General features: G+C 46.6%; 2 protein-coding genes and 1 long non-coding RNA gene across 7 annotated transcripts in view; 2 read left to right on the forward strand and 1 right to left on the reverse strand.

Moving 5' to 3' along the window:
- The first annotated feature begins 8228 nt into the window (after positions 1 to 8228).
- On the forward strand, positions 8229 to 15182 carry LOC121018229 (uncharacterized). Its single transcript, XR_005785097.1, has 2 exons — positions 8229 to 8759; positions 10693 to 15182. It is a non-coding gene; the product is annotated as an uncharacterized LOC121018229 (long non-coding RNA).
- ADM (adrenomedullin) lies at positions 9109 to 11421 on the reverse strand. 3 transcript variants are annotated; one of them, XM_040456899.1, is made up of 4 exons: positions 11315 to 11421; positions 10729 to 10847; positions 10428 to 10577; positions 9109 to 10216 (listed from the first exon to the last, which is right to left on the reverse strand). In XM_040456899.1, the coding sequence occupies exons 2-4, from the start codon at positions 10824 to 10826 to the stop codon at positions 9901 to 9903; spliced, it is 564 nt and encodes a 187-aa protein (XP_040312833.1). In that variant the 5' UTR covers positions 10827 to 10847; positions 11315 to 11421; the 3' UTR covers positions 9109 to 9900. The 3 variants fall into 3 exon arrangements, with proteins under 3 accessions (XP_040312833.1, XP_040312831.1, XP_040312832.1); XM_040456897.1 differs by having other exon boundaries at positions 9109 to 10219; XM_040456898.1 differs by lacking the exon at positions 11315 to 11421 and adding an exon at positions 11056 to 11155 and having other exon boundaries at positions 9109 to 10219.
- Positions 15183 to 20601: 5419 nt separating the features above from the next.
- The window catches only part of SBF2 (SET binding factor 2), a 448047-nt gene continuing 443805 nt past the window's right edge, over positions 20602 to 24843 (forward strand). For 2 of the 3 annotated variants that reach the window (XM_040456902.1, XM_040456904.1), the window contains exon 1: positions 20602 to 20814. In XM_040456902.1, the coding sequence (XP_040312836.1) occupies positions 20760 to 20814 (55 nt within the window). In that variant the 5' untranslated portion in view covers positions 20602 to 20759. The remainder of the gene's footprint in view (positions 20815 to 24843) is intronic. The other variant, XM_040456906.1, reaches the window with a different exon arrangement.

Raw genomic sequence — 24843 nt, forward strand, 5'->3', positions numbered from 1 at the left:
CTCTCACTCTCAAAAATAAATAATAAACAAACAAACAAACAAACAGAAAAGACAGTAGAGAGTTCCTGGACTTTAGGCTATTGATAAGATTGCCCTTTTTTTTGTAATCGTATCAGTTTAACCATTTGTTTTCTGTCCTTTCCTTTGTTCTTGGGCAGCCAGGAGCCCCTGAGAATATTATACATATCCTACCTTGGTGGTGGGGGTGGGCAAGGTGGGGGGTTGCTAGCTTGTGCTTGGCCCTCAGCTTGCCTTCTAGTCCCTCATCAGGGCTTGGGGTCAGTATTTTTTTTTTTTTAACCTCTTCCAAGTGATTTTATTTTATTTTATTTCAATTTATTTTTAAATATTTTATTTTTAAGTAATTTCTACACCCAACATGGGGCTCAAACTCACAACCCTGAGACCAAGAGTCATCAACTCTCCACCAACTGAGCCAGCCAGGCACCCCTCCTCCAGGTGATTTTAACGGGCAGAAGAGGTTAAAGATCACTGCTTTAACTGGAGAAACAAACCCATCCAATTCAGACAAAAACTAGAGCACAAGAGTGAAAGTAGGCTAGGAGATCCTGTCCCACGTGTGACTTGCGAATATAACGCACTGAGTATTTCAGTGTCCAGTCCCACCCAAATACAGAGATGGGTGACTCACCCTGTATCTCCACCACCCATTTGGTGTAAAGTGCCCACACTTTGGTCTAAGAAGCTGGGGGTGACTTCATAATGTCTTCTACCACACAGAGCAACCAAGATGGGGCTCAACAATGACTGTGGGCACAGGCAAGCATCACTTCTGCTGGGCCACCTGAGTGTGGCTGATGATGAAAGATACTTCTCCCCCCACACCCCCACCTGCACCTGCCCTGCAGTGGTAAAAAAAAACAAAACAAAAAACAAAAAACAAAAAAACCAAACCAACCAAACAAAAACACAGCTAATGAGGCTCTTCAGCTCAGCAACAGTGGGACTCACTCAAATGGCGGATGAGCTCCAGGCATTGATCAGCCTCCACAGGCTTCCTGTGGCTGACTGGCGGCAGTCTCTGGAGGGTGCTGTCCTCTTCATGGTGGGGCTTTTCCCCAGGCCTCCCTCCAGCCTCCTAGGTACCAGCCCTCCTCCAGGCCAGAGGATGCTTGGGTGAAAGGGCTTAGTCTGGCACTCTCTCTAGACTGTTTCCAATATGTCCTTAGGGCAAAACCCAATCCCTCAGGCTTCCGGGCCTTCCTTTTGATTCTCAAGGGCTTTTTCTTCTCTCAACAAAACCTGGTTCTCTGCAAATTAAAGGCTTTGGCTTTCAAAACTATTGTTCACGATGTGGGCTTCAAGAGGCTATTTTAAAAGTCAGAAAACTGAACATTGACTGTTTTATTCTGACTGTTTCTTTCTCTTTGCATTCCGGTTGTACCAGTCCTAATTCTCTTCAGGCAATGCCTCTGATTTACTAGGGAAAAGGTCAAGTGGAAAAAGTGTAGCAAAGAAAAGCACAAAGATTAACAGTTCAAGATACTCTGTCTCTGTAAGAAATACTACAACATTGACCACTCCAGGGCCCCACCCGACCCTGACAAGTGAGCAGGCCAGGATGTTCTGGCTGAGTTTACACAAGCACAGGGAAATGGAGAATCCAGATTTATCTTGATAATAAAAGTTCTTTTTTTTTTTAATTTTTAAATGTGTATTTATTTTTGAGAGAGAGACAGAGCGTGAGTGGGGGAGGGGGAGAGAGAGGGAGACGAAGAATCTGAAGCAGGCTCCAGGCTCTGAGATGTCAGCACAGAGACCAACCCAGGGCTTGAACTCACAAGCCATGAGATCATCTGAGCCAAAGTCAGATGCTTAACCGACTGAACCACCCAGGCACCCCTTAATAATAAAAGTTCTAAATGTGAATTATCAAAACATTGTTTTCTTCAACAAGTCGATGGCATGAAAACAAAAGGGAGAGGGGTTGCTCAAGATTAAAAGAAACTTTAGAGATACAACATTCTTATTTGGAGTCTGTTTTGAAATAACCACTGTCAAAAGACATTTTTGAGGCAATAAGGCAAATTTGATTATGGAATGGGTATGAGATGATACCACAAAATTACTGTTAATGTTAAGTGCGACAATAGCATTTGGTTATGTAAGAAAGATTTTTTTTAAAACAGATGTATATAGAAGTGTGTGTGGGGGTGAAATGATATAGTGTCTGGACAGTAGACAGGAGAGTAAAGAAGGAAGGATGGAAGGAAGGAAAAGAAAACCAGGTTCTTTGGCAAGAAACAAAAAACAAAACAAAATTGGGATAGATGAATTAAGCATGGCAAATTCTTGATAAGTGTTAGTTTATATGTTTATTTTATTTTAAAGAGATAGAAAAAGAGAGAGAGAGAGAGAGAGAGAGAGAGAGAGAGAGTGCAAGCTGGAGAGAGTGGCAGAGGGAGACAGAAAGAATCTTAAGCAGGTTTCATGCTCAGTGCAAAGCCTGATGCACAGCTTGATCCCACGAACCTGGGATCACAACCCGAGTCAAAATCAAGAGTCAGACGTTCAACCGACTGAGCACTTAGGAGCCCCAATTTTTATTTTATTTTTAAGTAAACTCTACACCCAGTGTGGGGTTTGAACTCACCACCCCAAGATCAAGAGTTGTATGCTCCACTAACCCAACCATCCAGGTGCCCCTGATAAGTATTAGATTTTGACAATAGGCATATGGAAGTTCATGTTATTATCTCTATTTTTTGTGTATGCTTGAAAAATTGCATAATAATTTTTTTAATTGTAAAACTAATACAGGAGAGATGGACTGAGCAATAGAAGAGAATAAAAGGACCAGAAGCAAATTCAAGTATTTAGTGTTTAAGAATTTAGGGAGTGGGGGGATTGGTTAAATAGGTGATGGGGATTAAGAAGTGCACTTGTGATGAGCACAGGATGATGTGTGGAATTGTTGAACCACTATACTGTACACCTGAAACTAATAGAACACTGTGTTAACTAACTGGAATTAAAATGAAAACTAAAAAAAAAAAAAAAAAAAAAAAAAAGAATTTATTATATTACTGATTTGCAGGCAGATGAACTCTCTTCAAATAAAATCTGACATAGAGCCCCAACATATAAAACAAAAAAAGAATAGGACTGCTCCATCTGAAGCTGCAGTAGGAATCTGGCTCTTTTGCTTCCTCTTTGTCTCCCCAGGAATCTACAGAAATAACTCAGGAAAATCCTGTGGCTCTATAGAACACAGCTTGAAAACCTCTGTAGTATATGATAAAGGAAACCTCTTAAATCCTGCAGAAAATGTGTACTACTTAGTATATGTACTAGGCAACTGGCCAACGATTTGGGAGAAAAGAAATCGAGTTAAATCCCTACCTCACATCATACACCAAAATAAATTCCAGTTGCATAAAAATATTAAATATACAAAATGAAATTACAAAAGTGTTAGAAAAGAGGCATCTGGGTGGCTCAGTCGGTTGGGCACCCTACTCTTGATTTTGGTTCAGGTCCATGATCCCAGCGTCATGGGCGGGATCAAGCCCTGTGTTAAGGTCTACACTCAGCATGGAGCCTGCTTAAGATTCTTTCTCTCTCCCTCTGCCCCTTTCCCTGATTTGCGCCACATGCTCTATCTAAAATAAAATAGGCGTGACTGGGTGGTTCTGTCAGTTAAGTGACCAGCTTCAGCTCAGGTCATGATCCTGTAGTCCCTGGGTTCGAGCCCCACATCGGGCTCTGTACTGACAGCTTAGAGCCTGGAGCCTGCTTTAGATTCTGTGTCTCCCTCTCTCTCTGCCCCTCCCCCATTCACACTCTGTCTCTCTCAAAAATAAATAAACATTTAAAAAAATTTTTTTAATTAAATTAAATTAAAATAATTAAAAATAAAAGAAAGCTCATGCTCTCTCTAAAAAAATAAAAATAAATACATTTTTAAAAAGTGTTAAAAGAAAAATAGGCAAATATTCTAAAATACACAGAAAGACCCTAAGGAAACCAAGAAAGACAGAAATTATAGGGGTGTCTGGGTGGCTCAGTCACTTAAGCATCTGACTTCTGTTCAGGTCATGATCTCATGGATTTGAACCCCGTGTTGGGCTCTGTGCTGACAGCTCAGAGCCTGGAGCCTGCTTGAGATTCTTTGTCTCCCTCTCTCTCTGCCCCTTCCCCACTTGTGCTCTCTCTCTCTCTCAAAAGTAAATAAACATTTTTTAAAAGACAGAAATTATAAAGGGAAAGATTGGTAACTTTGATTACATAAATATCTACAAGTTTTGTATGGCAAAAAAAGCACACTCCACAAAAAGGAAAAAAAGGAATGTGAGAACATGATGGACTTTAATATTCTTAATCATTAGGTAGTATTTCAAGTCCACAGGAAAAAACAAACACTCCAACAGAATAAAAGGATCAAGAATATATATATGTATATACAGGGGTGCCTGGATGGCTCAGTCAGTCAAGTGTCCGACTTCGGCTCAGGTCATGGTTTCGCAGTTCGTGAGTTGTAGTCCCGTGTCAAGGTCTGTGCTAACAGCTCAGAGCCTGGAGCCTGCTTCGGATTCTACGTCTCCCTCTCTCTCTCTCTCCCCCTCCCCTGCTCATGCTCTGTCTCTCTCTGTCTCTCAAAAATAAATAAATGTTAAAAAAATTTTTTTTAAATAATATATATATACATATATATATGGAGAAAGAGAGAGGGAATATAAATCATCATAAAGATATGTTAAAGAGGGTTCCTATGAAGGAAATGGAAAGGGGTATGGATATTAAAGGAGAAAAAATTAAATAATTAAAATAAAACAAGAGAGAAGCCCAGAATAGACTGGTAATGACAGTTTGCTTAAAATTGAGGAATATGTTTAATTCAGCTTTCTGCACTTGAGTTCAATTTGTATATAAATGTATATGTATTATATATATAAATGTCCAAAAGGGTATATACTAAGATATTAATAGTAGCTATCTCTAGGAGTGGTATGAAAGGTGAATCTTTTTTCTTCACTGAATAAATATCGTATAATAAGGAAAAGGCATTTTTTTTTTTTATGTTCCAAAAACTCATCTTAATACTCAGAAGTACTTTCCTGCTATTGGATAAATGCACAATAATCTACTAAATTCAGCCACCTGTGTGATCACAGTCATTTTTATTGTTTTTCCAGAATGTTCCAAAATAGCTCTGGAATAAGACCAGTGGGACCACCAGATAGCTATCTAGCCTCACCCTTCGTCCCATGCAAATGGTGATCAAGCCTCCAATCCAGCTTTGGCAGAAATCTCCGTAGGACCCAGGATAACAAGGCCTTCTCCTTGGCTGAGGAAAGGAGGGGCAGCCTTCAACTTACAGCAGTCAGCTTACAACAGCCTCTGAAAAGCTGCCTTGGGCAACAATTGCCAAAGACAAAAGGTTCCACCTCAAGAGTGGAAACTCTATTTGTAGCTTTGTAGACACAGGTGTTCTTACAGGCGACTAAAGACCTACAGAGTGGGACTGTGTTTGGCCAGGAATAGCTCAGAAGGCCTTCCCCTCAGAAGCCAGTTCTTGAGGCCTTCAGGGTATGTTCTAACTATATTTGGCAATGAAAACCAAAGAGGTCAGTGGCTTAGCTCAGGGGGGGGAAAGCTATTCCTGATTTATATCCCCTGCTTCAAACTAGGACCAAGAATTTTAAAACTCACTTCATTTATTTATTTTGCACTCACTGAGCATACCACTAAAGACGTTTTCCCTTCCAGTCCTACCAGCCTCATGTAAACCTTCCAGAACCACAGGTGTAAATCACCTACCCAAGCCATCTTCATATTAGAGGACATTTGGGGACACCTGGCCCGAAAATCCAAATGTTAAAATTATCCCACTTACTCTCCATGTATTTGTAGCATTAAAATAGACTATAGCACTTGGGTGCAAATTCAGACTCTAGCACTTACTATTCACTGTGTGACCGTGGCTAAATTCTTTTGTGTCTCTGAGGTTTAATTCTCTTATCTACAAGTAGAGATAATAACACCTATTTTAGAAAGCTGCTCTAAGAATTAAATGAGATAGGGGTGCCTGGGTAGCTCAGTCGGTTAAGCATCCAACTTTGGCTCAGGTCACAATCTCATGGTTTGTGAGTTTGAGCACTGCATCGGACTGTCTGCAGTCAGCAAAGAGCCCACTTTGGATCCTCTGTACCCCTCTTTCTCTGTCCCTTCACTGCTCGTGCTCTCTCTCTCTCTCTAAAATAAATAAACCTTTAAAAAAATATTTTAAAAAAAAGACTTAAATGAGATCAGGTGTACAAAGTGGCTAGGAGAATATATGATACAAAGCGGGTGCTAAGAAAAGAATCCGTTTCTATCCTCCCCCATAACTCCCTTCCACTCCTGTTCAGCCAAGGTGTTTGGCTTCTCAAGAAATTGCCCAGTATCCTTCGTCTGATTACAAGTGGATGGTACCATTCCCACAGCCAGCAACAGTAGCTAAAGATAAAAGTTGTGACTACTCAGCTGAGGACATGTCGAATCAGCTCACAAATGACTCATCACTGTTGATAAATGATGTGTTCTTGGCATTAGGAGGCCTTATCCTGACAAGCTTCAACACCTTATGAAAAAAATCCAGAAGGTAGATTGAATGGCTCACAGAGAAGGTCCCAGGGTTTGATGGTGACCTTCAGTCAATTCTGAACTTGTACCACACTGGTCATAGGAGGGGCTTCTGTCTGTTCAGACACATCTCCAGTCACAAAGTTTTCAGTAGGGAAGGACTCCAGCCAAGTAGCTGCCTCGTTCATCTCTGAGCTGAACCATCTCCTTCATTGCCTTGGATTCCCTGAAGGGAGTCATAAGACTCCCTGGGCTAAAGGCTAGATGCTCATTCCCTGCTCAGAACAGCCCTAAGCTAGTGTCCAACCTGCCTTTGGCAGCTTTGTCTCCTGCCTGAAGTCCTGCCAGGGTGAGGTTTGGCTGGAGGGTTCTGTGGCTATAGGACAAACCTTGGTTCAAGGAAAAGGGTATTTAATCCTGAGCCACTGTCTGCGAGGCCGAAGTGTTTGCTACTCTCTGCAGCTTCTATAGCCCCTTCAGACCACCCAGAACCACTCACTGACACAGAAATTCCATGGCTGGAATTTTTAGTCACTCCTTCATTCATACATGCCCTGTACCTTTTACAATGACTGGCACAGAGTTCTCTCTGAATTTTTATTAAAAGACCCTTGATGACAAGGATGGTCAGTTGCTGCATTTGTAACCTTCTCAATTTTGATGAACCTCACAAAATTAAGATCAAATAGGACAATGAACTGTATGAATACTGACACTATTAATATGGACCCCAGACCTAGGACTGATCTCTTTTGCTACTGTATATACAGGTTTTTTTCTGAAAGTAACTATCCCTGGCCCCCAGGGTAGCAGGTGTGGGGGATGGGCTAAATGGGTGATGGGCATTAAGGCAGGCACTTGCTGTGATGAGCACTGGGTGTTATATGTAAGTGAGGAAACACTAAATTCTACTCCTGAAACCAATATTGCACTGTATGTTAACTAACTGGAATTTAAATAAAAAATTGAGGGGCGCCTGGGTGACGCAGTCGGTTAAGCGTCCGACTTCAGCCAGGTCACGATCTCGCGGTCCGTGAGTTCGAGCCCCGCGTCAGGCTCTGGGCTGATGGCTCAGAGCCTGGAGCCTGTTTCCGATTCTGTGTCTCCCTCTCTCTCTGCCCCTCCCCCGTTCATGCTCTGTCTCTCTCTGTCCCAAAAATAAATAAAAACGTGGAAAAAAATATTTAAAAAAATAAATAAATAAAAAATTGAAACAACAAAAAGGGTGCAAAAGGTCCAGGGAAAGGCAGGCTGCTGGAAACATTTCCATTCTCCAAACTCAGATTTTTCTCCACCAGGAAGGTTTCTGAGATCACCTACAAACACCAACATTTCAGCCATGCTTTGAAGTGGAAAGGATAGGGACACTTGCTGAAAAGGACAAGCAGTTGATCTCCATCCTGGGTTCCCAGGACGTCGGGTGAGACAAATGGGGCAGGGAAATCAAAATCAGGGGTGCTTCCTCTTATCCTCCCCTTCTGTCCTGTTCCCAGGTCCTCTGACCTTCTAGTCACTCACTGAGGCTTAGTGTCCACCTTCTATCACCGGAACGCGGGTCAACCTTCTAAGATGATAAAGCTAGGCGGAGGGAGGAAGGAGGGAGCAAAAGGCAGCCTGGAGAGAAGTGGAGAAAAAAATGAAAAAACTTGGGGAGGAGGAAGGAAGAGGAGAGCGGCAAGCGAAGGCGGAACAATGAAGGTCTCAGGCCGTCAGAGGCGCACGATTCCGGCGGCACGTCCGTCCCGCCCGCCTCCGGCCAGCAGCTGCACGCTGCGCAGCGTGTGGGCGCTGAGTCACGGTCCCAGAACAGGGAGCCGCCGTGCAGGTCTGGGGGGGGGCCGGCCCTGGTTGGCATCTGCAAACTGTTTTTTTCTTTCCTCTCTCATTAGGGCTGTGTGCTGACTCCCACGTAGGAGGACTTATTAAACCGCACGTACCGCCTGACGGCCCTCGGGTCGTTCCCCGGCTGCCGGCTGGGGGCGCCACAGCCTCGCTGATGAGCCCGCCGGCTGGCTGGGGCACCAGGCCGGCAGAAGATTGGGGTTACTGGCGTGGCTGCCGGATTCCCGGAGCAGTGCGAACATTTTGCTGGAGTAGCTTCTAACTTTTACACCGCGGCAGCCCGGGACAACTCCTCACTTAGAAGACCTCGGAGACCACCCTAACTCTCCGAGGTGCGTTTTCTTTTTCGCACGGGGTTCCGCGAGAAACTCCATAAAATCTGGGACTCTGTTGCGCAACGCAGAGAGTCGAGTCTCCCCTCTGCGCTAGGGCTCACCCTACCCAACCCGGCCCGGCCGCCACGCGAGGCTGCGACTTGAGCAGCCTTCGCGAAGCCCGGACCCACTCGCAGGACAGGCGCTCTGCGCGCAGCACAAGGAGAGCAGCGCACGGGACAGCTCCGCCCGCGCGCGGACACGGCCGGCTCGCGCTGGAGCAGCCGTGCCACCTTCCCACTCTAGGCGGCTCCCGGACGCGCCAGGACCAAGGGAAACGTCTCTCCCAAGACCTGTGAGCCGAGAATTAATCAGCATCGAGATAGTTTATTGATTTGCTATTTCGCATATCACCCATTTTATGTAATAGATATACAGAGACACGGTGCTTCCTTCTTCCACAAGAGGTAATCAGTCTTGCACGCACACGCTCTCACACATTCCACGCAGCAATGTTCCATCTCGCTCAGACATTCACGTATTAAAATAAGTGGGGAGGGGGGGCAATGCAATTGCTTTAAAATGCCCTTAATACAATATATAACGTACAAAAATATCTCTATATTTGAAGTTACAAAAAAAATCTTGACAGCAACGAACTTAAATATTGATAGTTACCTCTATATATACAACACGCATTGCACTTTTCCTCGCTAGGTTTTGGAAAGTTCAAGTAATAGTGGGGCTTGCGCCCCGGTGGGGTGACAGTCCCCCGTGAGAAATCAGTTTGTGGGTAGGCACGGCAGGGACTCAGACCCCTGCCCCTGGGTGGGGCGGGGGTGGGGGGGGGGGGGAGTCTCAAGCATCTGTATCTCAATTTTTCTCCTCTCCGTGAGTCTGGCAGACACTCCCTCACATTCTTCTGCCCCCACGGGGCACCTGGGCCCGATTGGGAGGAAGGGAACGGTGCCTCCGAGGAGAAGGGGCTCCTGCAGAGCCAGGGCTCGCCGCTGGACGGTGCCTACCGGACTCCCGGTTTCTGCAGGGCTGTCTCAGCCCGGTCTCCGTCGGCTGAAGAGCTCGGCTCTGGGAAACCCTCAGCCCCCAGGGGAAGCCAGCGGGATGCAGACGCGCGCCTGTTCGCTGCTGCCACAGGCGCCTAAATCTTAAGGAGGGTGTCGAGCACCTGATGCACCCGGGAGGAGGCCGGAACCGCGCGTGCCTGTGGCTCCAGGGACAGAGTCCAGTTGGGGCCAGTCTCGGGCAGGGAGCGCCGGCGCCGGCGGCCGTAGCCCTGGGGGCTAATCTTGCTCCTGGGGGCGACGCCGTCCTTGTCCTTGTCCGTGAACTGGTAGATTTGGTGCGCCAGTTTCTGCACCGTGCACGTTCCGAAGCGGCAGCCGAAGCTCCGCAGGCCCTGGAAGTTGTTCATGCTCTGGCGGTAGCGCTTGACTCGGACGCGGGCGGCGTCCGGACTGCTGGGGAAGGGAAGGAAGGTAACATGAGACCCCCATCAAGCAGGGCTTTGGCCTCAGCCACCAGGAATCCGAGCCATTCAAGGACCAGAGGGAACTGGAAACTGCTACCGCGCTCTGAACTGCCAGACAGCCCTGAAGATCCCCAGGATCAGGGTAGTGGAGGAGAGTTCCCCCTTGCCCACCCCGCTTCGGCGCAGGGCATAGTTACCTGGCCTGGGGGTTGTGAGTGGCGACCTTCACGTCCTGGGGCCGAATGAGAGTCTGGGTTGGCCCGGCCTTCACGTAAGTGAGCCCTGTGGGGTAGCTGCTGGACACCCGAAGTTCCCTCTTGCCACGACTTAGAGCCCACTTATTCCATCTAGAAAACACAAATAGACTCGATTCGCGTGCGTCCAGGCGAGGTCCCGGTCCAGACGGGCTCCCGTTCACTTCTAACCCCTCGGGACCGACAGCCAGTTTCCCTTGTCTCCCAGGTACAAGGACTGAGGAAGGAGCTGCTTGCGACTCACTTCTTTCGGAACTCTGACGCCACGTCGAGCCGTGCAGTGTCCGCGCCCAAGAAGGCCAGGGAGCCCAGGTACATGAGGGCGACGGGAACCAGCTTCATGCCGGCGGCGATGTGCAAACCCTGGAAGGAGAGAGAGGGGCCGAGCGTGAGCACCCCGCCTGTAGCACGGCCCGGGCGGGGCACGGAGGACGTGTGGGGGCCCCCCGCTCGGGCAGGCTCAGCCCGCGCTCTGCCTGGCTCAGACGCTTATCTCGCCCGGGCGCAGAGAGGCGCCAGCTGCATTTGCACCCGCCGGGCGGGTGACGGGCCCCTCAGAGGAGGCCTTTACCCAGCGCCAGGCTCCCAGAGGTTCCCTGCCCAACTTCTCGTTATTTGGCTGGCGGAGTAGAAGGGAGTGGGTCTCTGCAGTTCCAGCTGTGTGCACGGCTGGACCCAGGATATAGGACGCAACCCGCGAAGGACCTTCCAAAATGGGTTGTACCCCCCACCCAGCACTCCCAGTTTCCAGCACTCTAAAGTCCCTCCCCCCACTACCCGCTCTCCCACCCCCCCCACCCCTGCTAACCCGCCCCGCCTGTGGCGCCTACCTGCTGAGGGGGTGATCTGCCAAGGTCTGGGAGGTGAAAGTCTGAGACGTCGCTCTGGCACTGGCAAAACCCCACCGTCCAAGCCGCGGTGAGAAACCAGAGGTGGCAAGGCTCGAGCTGTTCCGGCTAGTGTCACCAAGAAACCACTGAGTGTCCGGCTCCGGTGCCTCAGCTTTATAAGAGCAGAGGGGGCGGGGCTTGGGCTGCCCTCGCGCCCTCCCATTCTTCCCTCGGGCGCGCGCGGGCCTCTGCATTCGGGCGCGCGCATTGCAGCCCGAGGATGTGGGATTGCGGTGAGGGTCCCTCATGCCCAGAGGGCTCAGAGATGAGCTCCAGAGATTGGTTCAGGAACTACCACAAGCCTAAATCTTCAGAACATAAACCAGGGAGAAGCAGGGCCGGTACAACCTCTTGGGGTCCTTACTCAGGACCTATGCAACCCAGAGTGTGAGGCCTACTGGCACGGAACTGCAGCAGTCAGCGGGAGGTACCACGCGTATGGCCCGAGCCCCGGACCTCGGGAGCGGTGGCCTCGAGTGGACCGCGCCCCCTGCCGGCTCGGCGCCTGACCTGACCGCGACCCCAGACTCCTGCAGAGCCGCAGGGGCAGGACACAGAGCAGAGACTGGAGGAGTGGGGCTCGCCAGCACACCCCCCCGAGAGGATGAGACTCCAAGGTTCTGGGATGGGCTAGAAAGATTTCGCAATAAGGGCAAGGCTCGGGAAGGCTGATTTGAGAATTGGGATTTGGAGGGGGGGAATTATCTGAAGCTTCAGAATTTAGTTGCCTATTTGGAAATATGGGAATAACTAAAATTAGGACGGACGACACCGTTTCGTTTCCTTCCCCTTGTAATCCAATTATTCCTTACAAGGGTACAACCTGAGAGTTTGCCTGGCTACCTTCGGAGACTTCATTCACCCATTGTAAACGTGTGGATTTACAGCCTGGGAGCACACTAATGCTTCACCTATGTTAATCGCTTTAGAGTTTACAAAACAGTCACATCCTGATCTTTGATCCAGACACCCACCCTTGAGTTAAGCGAGTTAAGTTAACATTACTGTTCTCATTTCCCAAGGAGAAAATTGAAGTTCAGAGAGAGGAGGTATTTGACCAAAGTCACACCAAAGGTAGGGAGCAATAAAGTCCTAACTCGGCCAGGGAAGCAAACACCGCAGACCGGGGCGCGGCATGGATATTTCTAGGCTGGGGTCATCATGCCGTCAGGGGGGAGAGGAGAATCCTAGCCCCCGCCCAAGGATTTATGCCTGTTCATGATGAGTCACCCCCAAGCACGTTTGTCACCCTTTTGTGTTCTTCCCTCACCTCTTCTTGACTTCATTTTCTTCTTTTCTGAGGGCCAAACTGGAAGGGAACTCAGCCCCGCGGGGCTTCCTAGTTCTTGGATTCCGGCTTCTGATATCCTATCACCACCCACTGCCCCACTCGCAAGTCCTGAAGCCTGGTGCCTAGACCAAGAGGCTGTGGTCCCGGGACCATTGGGACTCTGCCGACCAGCTTCCAGTCCCCACCCCGAGGCTGTGTAAACGTGGGCAAATTAAGTTTCCCCATCTATGACATGTCTTCTGCAGATTTCTACGCTTCCTACCTGCTCTGCCAAATTGGTCCTGAGACCCATTGCAAAGAAGACTGGGCGCTAGGTGGCAGGGAATGGCCTGGTCTGGGCCACATACTGCTGGTTCAGCGGCCTTTTCATTCTCAGGACTGAACCATGGACATTTTACCCCAGGAAGGAATGGCTGCCGCCGATGTTATTTATTCTGAGGACTCTTCCCCCAAGGGAATCACCTGAATGGACCTGAGTTCCGGCTGAGGGTTGGGGGGCAGATTCCTGACTCTGGCTGTGGCACTGACTCTCGCAAGGGCTGGGGTCAGAGGGGTGCAGCGTAGCATAGTAGCTGGGTTCCAGCCGCCTGGAGGGCTGCAGGGCTGTCACTGCAGCAGGCGGCTCTTCCGCTGGTACCTCAGACAGTGGATATTACTGTGCGCCTGCTGTTTCCAGGAGCCTCCCCCAGCCAAACTATTCTGCTTCTCTCCCACTTCCCATCTCTTCCTCAGGCTCTCCGCACCAACCTTGTCCAAGACAGGCTGGCTGTCAGTTTTGTCTGAGGATGCGAGTTACTTGTCGCCAGCTTCCAGTTGGGTCCTCGCCAAGACAGGTTTTACTTTCATTTCCCTGGCGCGCGAGTCTCGACTTCTGTAAAGGTCAAGGACAGCTGGGCGCCGGCCCACAGCCAGGGTAGGTCCCGTGGTCTGGACTCGTTCCTTCCAGTTCCCACCAGCCCTGGGCGGTCGGTCTGCAGAGGACTCTGTGCTGTCCCTCGTTGCCTCCTCTCTGTGTCTTTTTGGAGAGCCTATGATTCCGTGGGAGTGGGTGGAGAGTTGGGGGGGGGGGGTGCGGAATTGGCTTTAGTTCCTCTGCAGGATCGCGAAGCGTGCTCTAGATGCAAACTTCGCTTTGAGCTACGGGCTGCTTCAACAAGCAAAGCAAACCCTGGAGGGGAGACTGGGCTCCGCTCCGCCTGGCTCCAGTGGCTACACCAGAGACTTAGCAGCGATACCAGGAATTCCCACCTGAGAGAGCCTTGGCACAATTCTTATCAGCCCAGGTGACCCTTGGCGCTCTAGCGCTTAGAGATCTGACGCTTGAAACCCCCGTCAATCATTTCCCCCCCATTTTTTAAAGTACTGAATTGGCAGTTCGGGATCTTGCTAGAACACCGTATCTTCGAAAGTGTGTGCGTGTGTCTGCGCGCGCGTGCGTTTGCGTAAGCGAGCCACAAGAGCCCGAGCGTTCCGTTGGGGGAGGTCATAGGGATACGTTGTAAAAATATATAAAATTATACAAAATTTGCCAGATGTTGGCATCTTTTTCTCCCATTCTACTTTGGTTCGCTTAATCATCTCAGAAGAAACACACACACACACGCACACACGAATGTGTTTTCAGTTACACGGTGGGATCTAGAAGAAAACCTCACAGGAGTTCTGCTTCTGGTAATTTGTTAACGTGAAGTTTCAAACAAGCTGCAGTGATTGGATTCATATTGAGTAGAAGGAAGGAAGGGAAGGAAGAAACATCTTTAAAATCTCACTGTCAAGAAAAGAGAAAGACAAAAAAAGAAAGAAATTCTAGTAAATGATGGCCCACTTTTTTTGTGCCCAAGAATTCTTAAAGGGTCGGATTGTAAATATACCCCAAAGCAGGGTAATACATGTATGCATCCTGAAATCATACGTAAAGACACACAAATATGCTGAATGTTTGTTATACTGGTGTCTCAATTGGTGTCTTCTTTACATTCCAACTGAATTGTTTTTAGGCCCTCAATCCAAGCCTTATTGTTAGTGATGTTTGGAGTTTAAAAAAACTGTGGTGGTTTCTCAGCTAATATATGGACACATTGCCTAAAGCCAGTTTGACCACACTCAGCTCATGCAGAAAAATAATGAGAAGCAATATATTATATTAATGATAGTAAGAAGAATAAAACTGAGGAGCTCAGTGCATTGCATAATTATCTCAGATGCCTCTTTTTTCAAACAGGAAAGTTCATAATGCATGTGTTATTCATGTTTCAAAACCATGCTGCTAAGCTAAGGGCTTGTTTACAAAGCCCACTTGAAAACAAGGTTTAAGAAACTTCCTGGAAGTTTCTAAACACAAAGTGGTTTAGAGAAAGGACACAATCAGTTTTACAGATTTGATCACTCACAGGGAAAAATAAAGCAGGATTCAAAACTTGGCACTTCTTTGGAATCTCTGACCTGTCCTAGGAGCTAATAAAATATAGAATCTTTCCAGAAAAATGCACATGTAAATAAACCAATTTAAGTATAAAATAGGCATACAATTTGCTGCCTCATTTTTGTGCAGAAACAATCAGACCTGGGGTACCCGGTTGGCTTAGTTGGTAGAGCACACAACTCTTGATCTCAGAGTGGGGAGTTTGAGCCCCATATTGGGTTGTAGAGTTTACTAAACCAATTGTATATATATAAATCAGTCCTTGGGGCACCTGGGTGGCTTAGCCGGTTAGGTGTCCAACTCTTGATTTCAGCTCAGGTCATGGTCTCACTGTTAGACTGAGCCCTGCGTTGGGCTCTGTGCTGGCAGCGAGGAGCCTCCTTGCGATTCTGTTTTTCCCTCTGTCTCTGCCCCTCTCCTTTGCTCATGTGGGTGTTTTCTCTCTCTCTCTCTCTCTCAAAATAAATAAACAAACTTTAAAAATATAGTAAAAAATCAGTCCTTATATGTGACAAGCCTCCTTGAAGCATAAAGAATATAAGTTGCTATAGACATATGAAAGAGAATACAGAAAAGATGGTAAACATATAGAAGCTTGTTATACTAACAGCTATAACAGAATAAGATGAAATGACTTCAAGAGAAATTTATTACTGATGACCCAATGATTGGTATTAATAAATGGATTATAAAAGAGATGATTAGACCATTTGGGTGTCATCTGTAGCCAAAAGTGTTAACAGGAGCAACCATTATGCTGCCCGCCTCCAGGTGGGGATCCTATGCTATCAGATTAGAACCACTTTAATGAAGCAATTCTTATGCATGGGGCTATGTGATTTGAAAGTGCATTTGTTCCTTTAACAACTATTTACTGAACACATATTACATGCATAGCTCTGTGCTGAATGTTGGGCATACAGTAATGATTAATGCAAACATCTTGTTCTCAATGAGCTTACAGCATGGTGGGTAGCCAGATGTAAATACATCTTCAAAAGAATAAATACATGATTATAAACTATGGTAAGTGTTCTGAAGGAAACGCAAAACTAGGGGGACCATGTTCCAAATGGAGGAAACAGCATATACAAAGCCTTAGAGGTGAGAAAGCACTTGGTATATTAGAGAGAGGCTGGTATGGTTGAAACACGTTGAGTGAGGAAGAAGAGTGGCATGAAATAAGATCAAAGAGGTCATCAGGATTAGAGTAAGTAGGACCCTTCGGGACATGATGAAGATTTTGTACGTTATTCATGATGATGTGGGAATCTATCGACAGGTGTAAAGTTGAGAGAGACATGATCTGATATACATTTATTTAAAAGATCATTTTGGCTATTTAATGTGGCCTGGACGAAGGAAGAGCAAGAAGGGAAACAGTGGCAGTGATGGTACTCTGGAGAGACTGGTGAGGGCGTAGTCCACCCATAATCTCTATTAATTTACCCCTACACAGACATACACACACATGCACACATTCCACTCTAAGCTTCACCAATAGGGCCGGCTTTGTGGACATGCACCATGTTCTGTCACACAGGGTCCCACAGTTGGTTTAATGCTCTGTTTGTCACTGTTTTGAGATTCTTAATAATTTTTTAACAGAGGATCCTACGTTTTCATTTTATATTGGGCTCTACAAGTGATGTAGCCAGTCCCACTCATCAAAAAAACATGCAAGCTAAGTAAAAGCAGCCTGCAAACTCTCACAGCACCTACTTACACTATAGCTGCTAATGTCAGGGGTACTTAATATGTGTCAGGATTCAACTATTCATATAATCAACATGTGTGAAAGCAACTACTGGACAATTTCCATCAGCCATCATTGAAGCCTCCTTCCTGTACCCCAAACATACACCCAAGGCAGAAACAGTGTGTTTGCTATACAATTTAATTTGAAGATAAGGTTCATTGCCCGCTTACCGTCCTTAAGTTTTTTTTATCTACATGGAAGATCTAGAACCACCAATGAAGGAGGGACATCAGTTAGGAAGTCATAGCAATAGTTAAGGTGGAAGGTGGTAGTGGCTCAGATAGTGGGGTGACAATGGGGGTCAAGAGGAGTATACATATTTGGGAAGTGGGATCAATAGGACTGAGTGATGAATGGGGGGCTGAGAGAGGGGCATGTGTCGAAGGTAACAATCATTAAGATTTTTACCTAGGCATCTGAAAGGATGGGGATATGGCAATGGATCAGGCAATTTTCTAAATCGTGTCCTTTGCTACTGTAAAGACCATTTTAAGAAGTCCAAGCCCTGCTTGTGGACATTTGGTTAAGTCTAACTCTCATATTGCCTCTCTGAACTGTAGCGGCTAACCACAGGAAGCACTTGAAATGACTGTACAGATCAACCACTCACTCCGCAACAGCCAACTGTAGGAGCAGAGGGCTGATAATTCTTGCTCACTAGTAACTGGCTGCATTTTTGTCTTCTAAAGCATAGATGAAAGGCATATGCTATGTTGCATATTCTTCTTCCCTTCCTGCTCCTGCCTGCCTTCAGTAAAACAAATCTGGGTTTTACTCCCTCACTCTTTGGTGAAAGGTGATGGTGGTTATCTCAAGGGGACGGTCTGGCCTTCAGCCAACCTCAGTAATCAGGTGCCTTGTTAGGGCTTATCAGTTTCAGCAGATTGGCAGTTGTTGGCTGAGAAGCAAAGCACAGCTCCAGTGTATGCTAAATATGTTCACATGTGTATATAAACACATGGTGCCTTTATACATATACCTGGGATATGTCAAAATCCCTATGCTACAAAACACCCATTTGCAAATGGAATGGCAGCCCCCTATGACTCAGCAGATGGAATATGCCTAACAGCACACAATGTTTAATTCTAGGCTTTGAAAACAACTAAGCTTCAATTAAAAAAAAAAAGTAAGTTAAAATTATTCATTTATTTAAACAAATTTTTTAATGTTTATTTATTTTTGAGAGAGACTGAGTGTGAGCAGGGGAGGGGCAGAGAGAGAGAGAGGGAGACACAATCTGAGGCAGGCTCCAGGCTCTGAGCTGGCAGCAGAGAGCCCGACGTGAGGCTTGAACTCACAAACTGTGAGATCATGATTTGAGCCAAAGTCAGCCACTTAACCAACTGAACCACCCAGGAGCCCCTAAAAAGTTAAAATAATTTAAACCCACACTTGTTAATAAAATAAAGCTCAACATATTTAAAAAGTAAAATGGGACTCCTATGTCATGCTATATACAAAAATTAACACAAAATGGCCTAAATACAAGCTAAAACTATGAAACTCTTAGAAGAAAACAGGAGCAAATTTTTATGACCTTGGATTTGGCAATGGATTTTTAGATATGACACCAAAAGCCCAGAAAACAAAAGAAAAAATAGATACATTATATTTTATATAGTATATACATACAATGGAATACTATTCAGCCATAACAAAATGAAGTACTGATACATGCTATGGAATGGATGAAGCTTGAAAACATTATACTAAATGAAAGAACCCACAAAAGATCACATATTGTATGATTCCATTTACATCAAATATCCATAATAGGTAAATCCATAGAGAGCAAGCAAATGGTGGTTACCAGGGGCTGGGGGAGGAGAAAAGGGAGTGGCTGCTTACTGAGTATGATAGAAATTATTTTGGAACTAGATAGAAGTGGTAGTTATACAACATTGTGAATCTACTGAATACCACTGAATTGTACTTTGAAAGGGTTAATTTTATGTTTTATGAATTTCACATTAATATATTAAAGTTTTATTTAAGTAATCATTATACCCAACATGGGGCTGGAACTCAACACTGTAAGATCAAGAGTTGTATGCTTTTTTGAGCCAGCCAGGCACCCCTTTGCCTTAATTTAAAGACACATAAAATGGGGAAGGAACATGACAGTTGCCTTAAAAATCTGACTAACTAAAAGATAGATTTTTATTTCTGGGTAGTTCCAAAGAGAATAGGGGAAGTTACAGAACAACTGTAACATAATGAGTAAGACCTTTCTAATAGGGCTTTTAAACAGTGGAATGTGCGGCCTCCCAAGGAAGTAAGGTTACTTCTTACTGAAAGTGATCAAGTTGGATGATGAGCTCTTCAGGGAAGTTATAGAGAGGATTCTTACATGAGGTGTGACTGAGGCTTTTTTGGTTTAATTATTTTCAAGTTCAATCTGTTATCTTCTTTCCACCCCTGTAACTAGACTGATTAAGTTTGACCACAAGCAATTTGCATACAAATTCCTAGAGTTAAGGTATTCCTTCCTGGGAATTTTAGTTTTAGTGTAGCCCAACCCTCTCAATTTTTGGATGAATAAAGTATGGCACAGAAAGAGGAAATGATCAATTATACTTTCAGAATTGAAACTCCAACTCTCTGGACTCTGAGTTCAGAGTTCAAGCTATAGCAACTTCCTGTTGGTAGTTGAGGGGAAATTGTACATTCACTCTTTAAATATATTTGTTAAGCACCAACTGTATACCAGACAGATGTAAATGGTATGGGTCAAGTCCTCAATTAGTAAAGAGTAGCGATAAGCAACCACGAAGATGATCACATTTGCAAACCATGGAGATTCCCAAAACTTCAGCCTACTCCCTGTAACTTATCTGACTACTAAAACTTCCTCAGATACTAACAAATGACAAAACAAACTCATCTGGGTGTTTCACCAGCGAAATTTGAAATGATCAATACTAGCAGCCAAAAAGAGAGTGACCTAGAGAATCTCTAGTGAGACCCACTAATTCTTTGTATTGCGTGCTTGAGTGGGTATGTTGGAAGCCACCACCTGCTCCTGCTACAAGAGCCCTGGGACTGCGGCAAGGGCAGAAAACCTAGGCGGGAGGGGCTCCCTTGGGAGAGACAAAGCCTCCTCCCTCACACTCTATTGGACCCGGCCAGTTTAGGAGGATCCCGGGGATGCCGCGTTCTTTGGTGGAATCCAGCCACCCCCACCGGGCACTCCGGGGGAAGCCCAGGCCAACCGCCCCCAGCCCGCCCACCACTGAAGCACGAGGCGCCTCAAGATTGCGCAAAAGCCTCTCCCTCCCCCTCCTGCTCGGTGGCATGTTCCTAAAATTCCCATCTGCACAACATAAACAGGAAACGTGCAGCAAAAGCCCTGGCAGTGCAAATTCCATGCTGCAGTCGAGGGCGGGAGAATCTCGTCTTTGGTAGGGGAGTAGTGGGGGGAGGGGAAGAGCCAAACTTTTCAGTAGACCCCTCAACGATCCTTGTCTCTTCTTCCCATTTCCAGAAAGAAAGAATAGAGAAGGCGGAAGGAAAGGACTCCCCGCTTAGGAAAAAAAGGGGAGGGGGCGGGGGGTGGTGGGCCACGAAAGGGCAACCAGGCTTCCAAGTGAACCACCAGGAGCGGCTGCGGTGGCGGGAATACGTCCAGCAGCCCACTCTACTAAGCCAGCAGTCCGAGCAACCCGGGGAGCTGAGGGGTGGGCTCACCCTTGGCCACGGGTCCGGGAGTCTGCGCGGGTGGGGGCGGGGGAGGAGCAGGCGCTCGGCTTAGCGCAGGCGCACAGCGCGCCTTGGTTGTCAAACATGGCTGAAGTGCCGCCGCTGCCGCTACTGCTGCTGCAGGGAAAATGCTGAGCCCTCCCGGGCCCGGTGGGCGGCGGCGGCAAGGGCGGCGACGGGCACCTGCTTCCCGGGCGCTGCGGCGGCGGCCATGGCCCGGCTGGCCGACTACTTCATCGTAGTAGGCTACGACCACGAGAAGCCAGGTAAGGGTGTGGGGCGGGCGCCGCCCCCGGGCCTCCCCGCCCCCGTCCCCCCCCCCCCCCCCCGGCTGCTGTCCAGTGGGCTCTGCGGGGTTGGGCGTCGCAGGAGGGAGGCGGGGAGGGCCGGGCCGGCCGCGGCGGAGCGGGAGGTCGGTGTCCGGCCTTCGTGGCTGGGCTGAGCCTCACGGTGGGCGTGAGGGACCGGCACGAGGGGAGGGGGAGGGGAGAAGAAGGGGAAGAGGCCGTGTCCGCGGGGGCCCAGGGAGGCCCAGCTGGGCCAGCTGGGGGCGAGTCCGGGTGTTGCGACCCTCGCTCCGGAGGAGGCCGGGTACCAGGGGCAGCGCCCTGGTGCCCGCGGGATTGGGCCAGGATCTCAGGGCTAGGAGGGCAGGAGCCAACTGTGTTAAGTTCCTCGGGGATAAACTTCTGCCCTGCATCCTGAGTGAGTAACGAGTGACGCAGGGGGCTGTCCTCTCCAAAAGGAAATGCTGAGAGAGTCCAGTGCTACCTCACCCCTTCCTTGTCGGAGGCCTGTCTAGTCACCGCCCCAGTGAACCCATGGTACTGGGGAAGGGGGTCCTTGCAGTTTTAAACGTTTCTAGGAAATGCTCCCTGTTCTTTCAGGACAAGATATGATAGTCATTTCAGAGTGTCTGAGCACTATCTTTTAAGTAAGGACAGTCATCCAACCGCTGAAGGTCTTAATGTGTGACTAAAAAACCTTTTTTTGGATTAAAAAAGTCTTTTTTGAGTATAATTGACACACAGTGTTTAATGCATGTTCTAATCTTCTAATTCATCGCAAAATTTTCTTCATAAGGAACAGTTTGGCAAATGCATTGAATTTTAATTTCATCATTGGACTTCTGCAACTTAAGAAAATTCAGGGTTCATGCACGTTTATTTTTGTATTTGCATTTCTTTGTATTCTGTAGCTAAGCATAATGTAATAAATTGAACTAGAAAGCACATGTATTTCAGGTTAATTCCAGTTGCACATTTGCAAGGAATTTTATACAGCAGCTGGTAGTCCCTATATCTTTCAGAGGAGATGCTGAGATTGTGTTTTGCTGATGGTTACAGTCATCTGTAGCGTCAGAATGTCATTGTGCTACCCATTCTCTGTCAACTCCTCCTTTCACTATTACTCTTCTAATTTCCTTCAGTGGGAAATTTTTATTTAAAAACTTTTTTTTTTTTTTTTTGGGGGGCGCCTGGGTGGCGCAGTCGGTTAAGCGTCCGACTTCAGCCAGGTCGCGATCTCGCGGTCCGTGAGTTCGAGCCCCGCGTCGGGCTCTGGGCTGATGGCTCAGAGCCTGGAGCCTGTTTCTGATTCTGTGTCTCCCTCTCTCTCTGCCCCTCCCCCGTTCATGCTCTGTCTCTCTCTGTCCCAAAAATAAATAAACGTTGAAGAAAAAAATTAAAAAAAAAAACAAAAAACAAAAAACTTTTTTTTTTTTTTTTAATGTTTACTTGTATTTGAGAGAGAGAAAGAGCGTGAGCAGGGGCGGGGCAGAGAGAGAGGGAGACAGAGAATCCAAAGCAGGCTCCAGGCTCTGAGCTTTCAGCTCAGACCCCAATGCAGGGTTCAAACTCACAAGCCTCAAGAGCGTGACCTGAGCAGAAGTTGTCGCTTAACCTACTGAGCCACCCAGGTGCCCCAGTGGGAAACTTACATTTTTTAATCTGTCACTACTCATGACCTAAAGGAGGTCAATTGTTAAGAGAAGGGTTGGGCTGTATTTAAAGTATCTTCTGGCTCCAACATTTTCTTATTTCCTAGTAATTTTGCATTCTGCAGTCTCTTACCAACAATATGGAGAATCACAGTTTATTTACTTTTTTTAATATTTATTTTTGAGAGAGAGCACGCAAGTCGGTAGGGACAAAGAGAGGGGGACAGAGGATCCGAAGCAGGCTCCACACTAACAGCAGAGAGCCCGATGTGGGACTCAAAGTTACAAACCCTGAGATCATGACCTGAGCCAAAGTGGGTGGCTTCTCCGGCTGAGCCACCAAGGCGCCCCCAAATCACAGTTTATTTTTAACATTATTTCATTTTTAGCAACATTGTTTTTTCTCACTTAAGAAAATTGAAAGACAAACTTTAAGAAACTTGCAAATAAGGTAGGAAGAACTTTTCCCTGAACTATTTGAGAGGAAGCTGCTGACCTGATGCGTCATTCCAGAATGCTTTAGTGTGCATGTTTTTACAAAAAAGGATATTCTCCTTTAATCACAATACAATTATCAAAATCAGGAAATTTGTGTTGATATAGTACTCCATCTAGTTTTAAGCGTTGTTGATAGTGCTATTAATCTTTCTACTGGCAAAAGGATCCCATTCAGAATTATATGTTGCTTTTATTAGTCATGTCTCTTTATTCTTCAGTCTGGAACAATTCCTTCATCTTCTCTTGCTTTTCATAACCTTGACACTTATGAAGATTATAGGGCAGTTATTTTGTAGAATGCCCCTCAGTTTGGGGTTATCTGTTCTCCAGTGATTAGATACATACAGGTTATGTACTTTGTGTAGAAATATCACAAAAAGTGATGCTCATTGCAGCCTATCAGGTGGTACACAATTTCAGTTTATCCCATTATTGATGATTTTCACTTTGATTACTTGATATAAGCAATCCCTGCCAGGCTTCTTCGTTATAAAGTTAATATGTAATTGTTAATAAATAGTTTTGTGAGGAGTACTTTGAAGCTCTGTAAATATCTTGTTCCTCATCAAGCTTTTCTTTTTTTTTTTTTTAATTTTTTTTTCAACGTTTATTTATTTTTGGGACAGAGAGAGACAGAGCATGAACGGGGGAGGGGCAGAGAGAGAGGGAGACACAGAATCAGAAACAGGCTCCAGGCTCCGAGCCATCAGCCCAGAGCCCGACGCGGGGCTCGAACTCACAAACCGCGAGATCGTGACCTGGCTGAAGTCGGACGCTTAACCGACTGCGCCACCCAGGCGCCCCAAGCTTTTCTTTTTAAATGTTTATTTATTTTTGAGAGACAGAGAGAGAGAGCCGGGGAGGGGCAGAGAGAGGGGGAGACACAGAATCCGAAGCAGGCTGCAGGCTCTGAGCTGTTAGCAGAGCCCCACATGGGGCTTAAACTGAAAGATCATGACCTGAGCTGAAGTCAGATGTCAGACTCTTAAACTGACTGAGCCACCCAGGAACCCCTGTATGATTTTTTTTTTTTTTTTTTTAGTGGATTATATTCTGTTACTATTTATTTTGATGTTTAGGTTGTTTCTTATTTGGCCAATGAGAGCCCATTCAACCTGGCTTCTGTGTCTTTATGACATATCCCCATCATTCTTTGAGCATGTCTTTACTTTTTGGCATGAGAAAGTTTATCCTATACTATATCTGCCTTAGTCCTGCAATTGGCCATTTCTCTAGGGTCCCTGAATCCTTTTAGTGGAGAATGATTTTTTTTTTAAGTTTGTTTATTTTTGAGGGAGAGAGAGAGTGGGGGAGGGGCAGAGAGAGAGAGAGGAAAAGAAAGAATCCCAAGCAAGCTCCACACTGTCAGTGCAGAGCTGGATGCCAGGCTCGATCTTATGACTATGAGACCATGACCTGAGCCTAAGAGTCAGACACTCAACCGACTGAGCAACCCAGGCTCCCTAAGAATGATGTTTTGAATTGTTTTCAATGTTTATTTATTTTTGAGAGAGTGAGAGAGAGAAAGAAAGAAACAGACAGACAGACAAAGCATGAGTTGGGAAGGGTCAGAGAGAGAGGGAGACACAGAATCCAAAGCAGGCTTCAGGCTCCAGGCTCTGAGCTGTCAGTGCAGAGCCTGACGTGGGGCTTGAACTCACAAACTGTGAGATCATGACCTGAGCTGAAGTTGGATGCTTAACTGACTGAGCCACCCAGGGGCCCCTGAGAATGACATTTTGAAGCTAAGATTTCAGTGCTAGTCTTTTTATTGCTGTTCGGTTGTTAGTGCTCTCAGACCCTCTTAATGGATGAAGTTGGGGAATACATAGATGTATGTACACAAACACATTTACAT

This window comes from Herpailurus yagouaroundi, unplaced genomic scaffold (assembly GCF_014898765.1).
Source record: "Herpailurus yagouaroundi ecotype Mexico unplaced genomic scaffold, PumYag 218, whole genome shotgun sequence".
Classification (NCBI taxonomy): domain Eukaryota; kingdom Metazoa; phylum Chordata; class Mammalia; order Carnivora; family Felidae; genus Herpailurus; species Herpailurus yagouaroundi.

Excerpts from the sequence above, each read along its gene's own strand:
- ADM (XM_040456897.1), bottom strand. The coding sequence starts at position 10,826 with ATGAAGCTGGTTCCCGTCGCCCTCATGTACCTGGGCTCCCTGGCCTTC. Across the intron at positions 10,578-10,728 it reads GCGTCAGAGTTCCGAAAGAA|ATGGAATAAGTGGGCTCTAA; the intron begins GTGAGTCGCAAG and ends TGTGTTTTCTAG. Across the intron at positions 10,220-10,427 it reads ACTCACAACCCCCAGGCCAG|CAGTCCGGACGCCGCCCGCG; the intron begins GTAACTATGCCC and ends TCCCTTCCCCAG.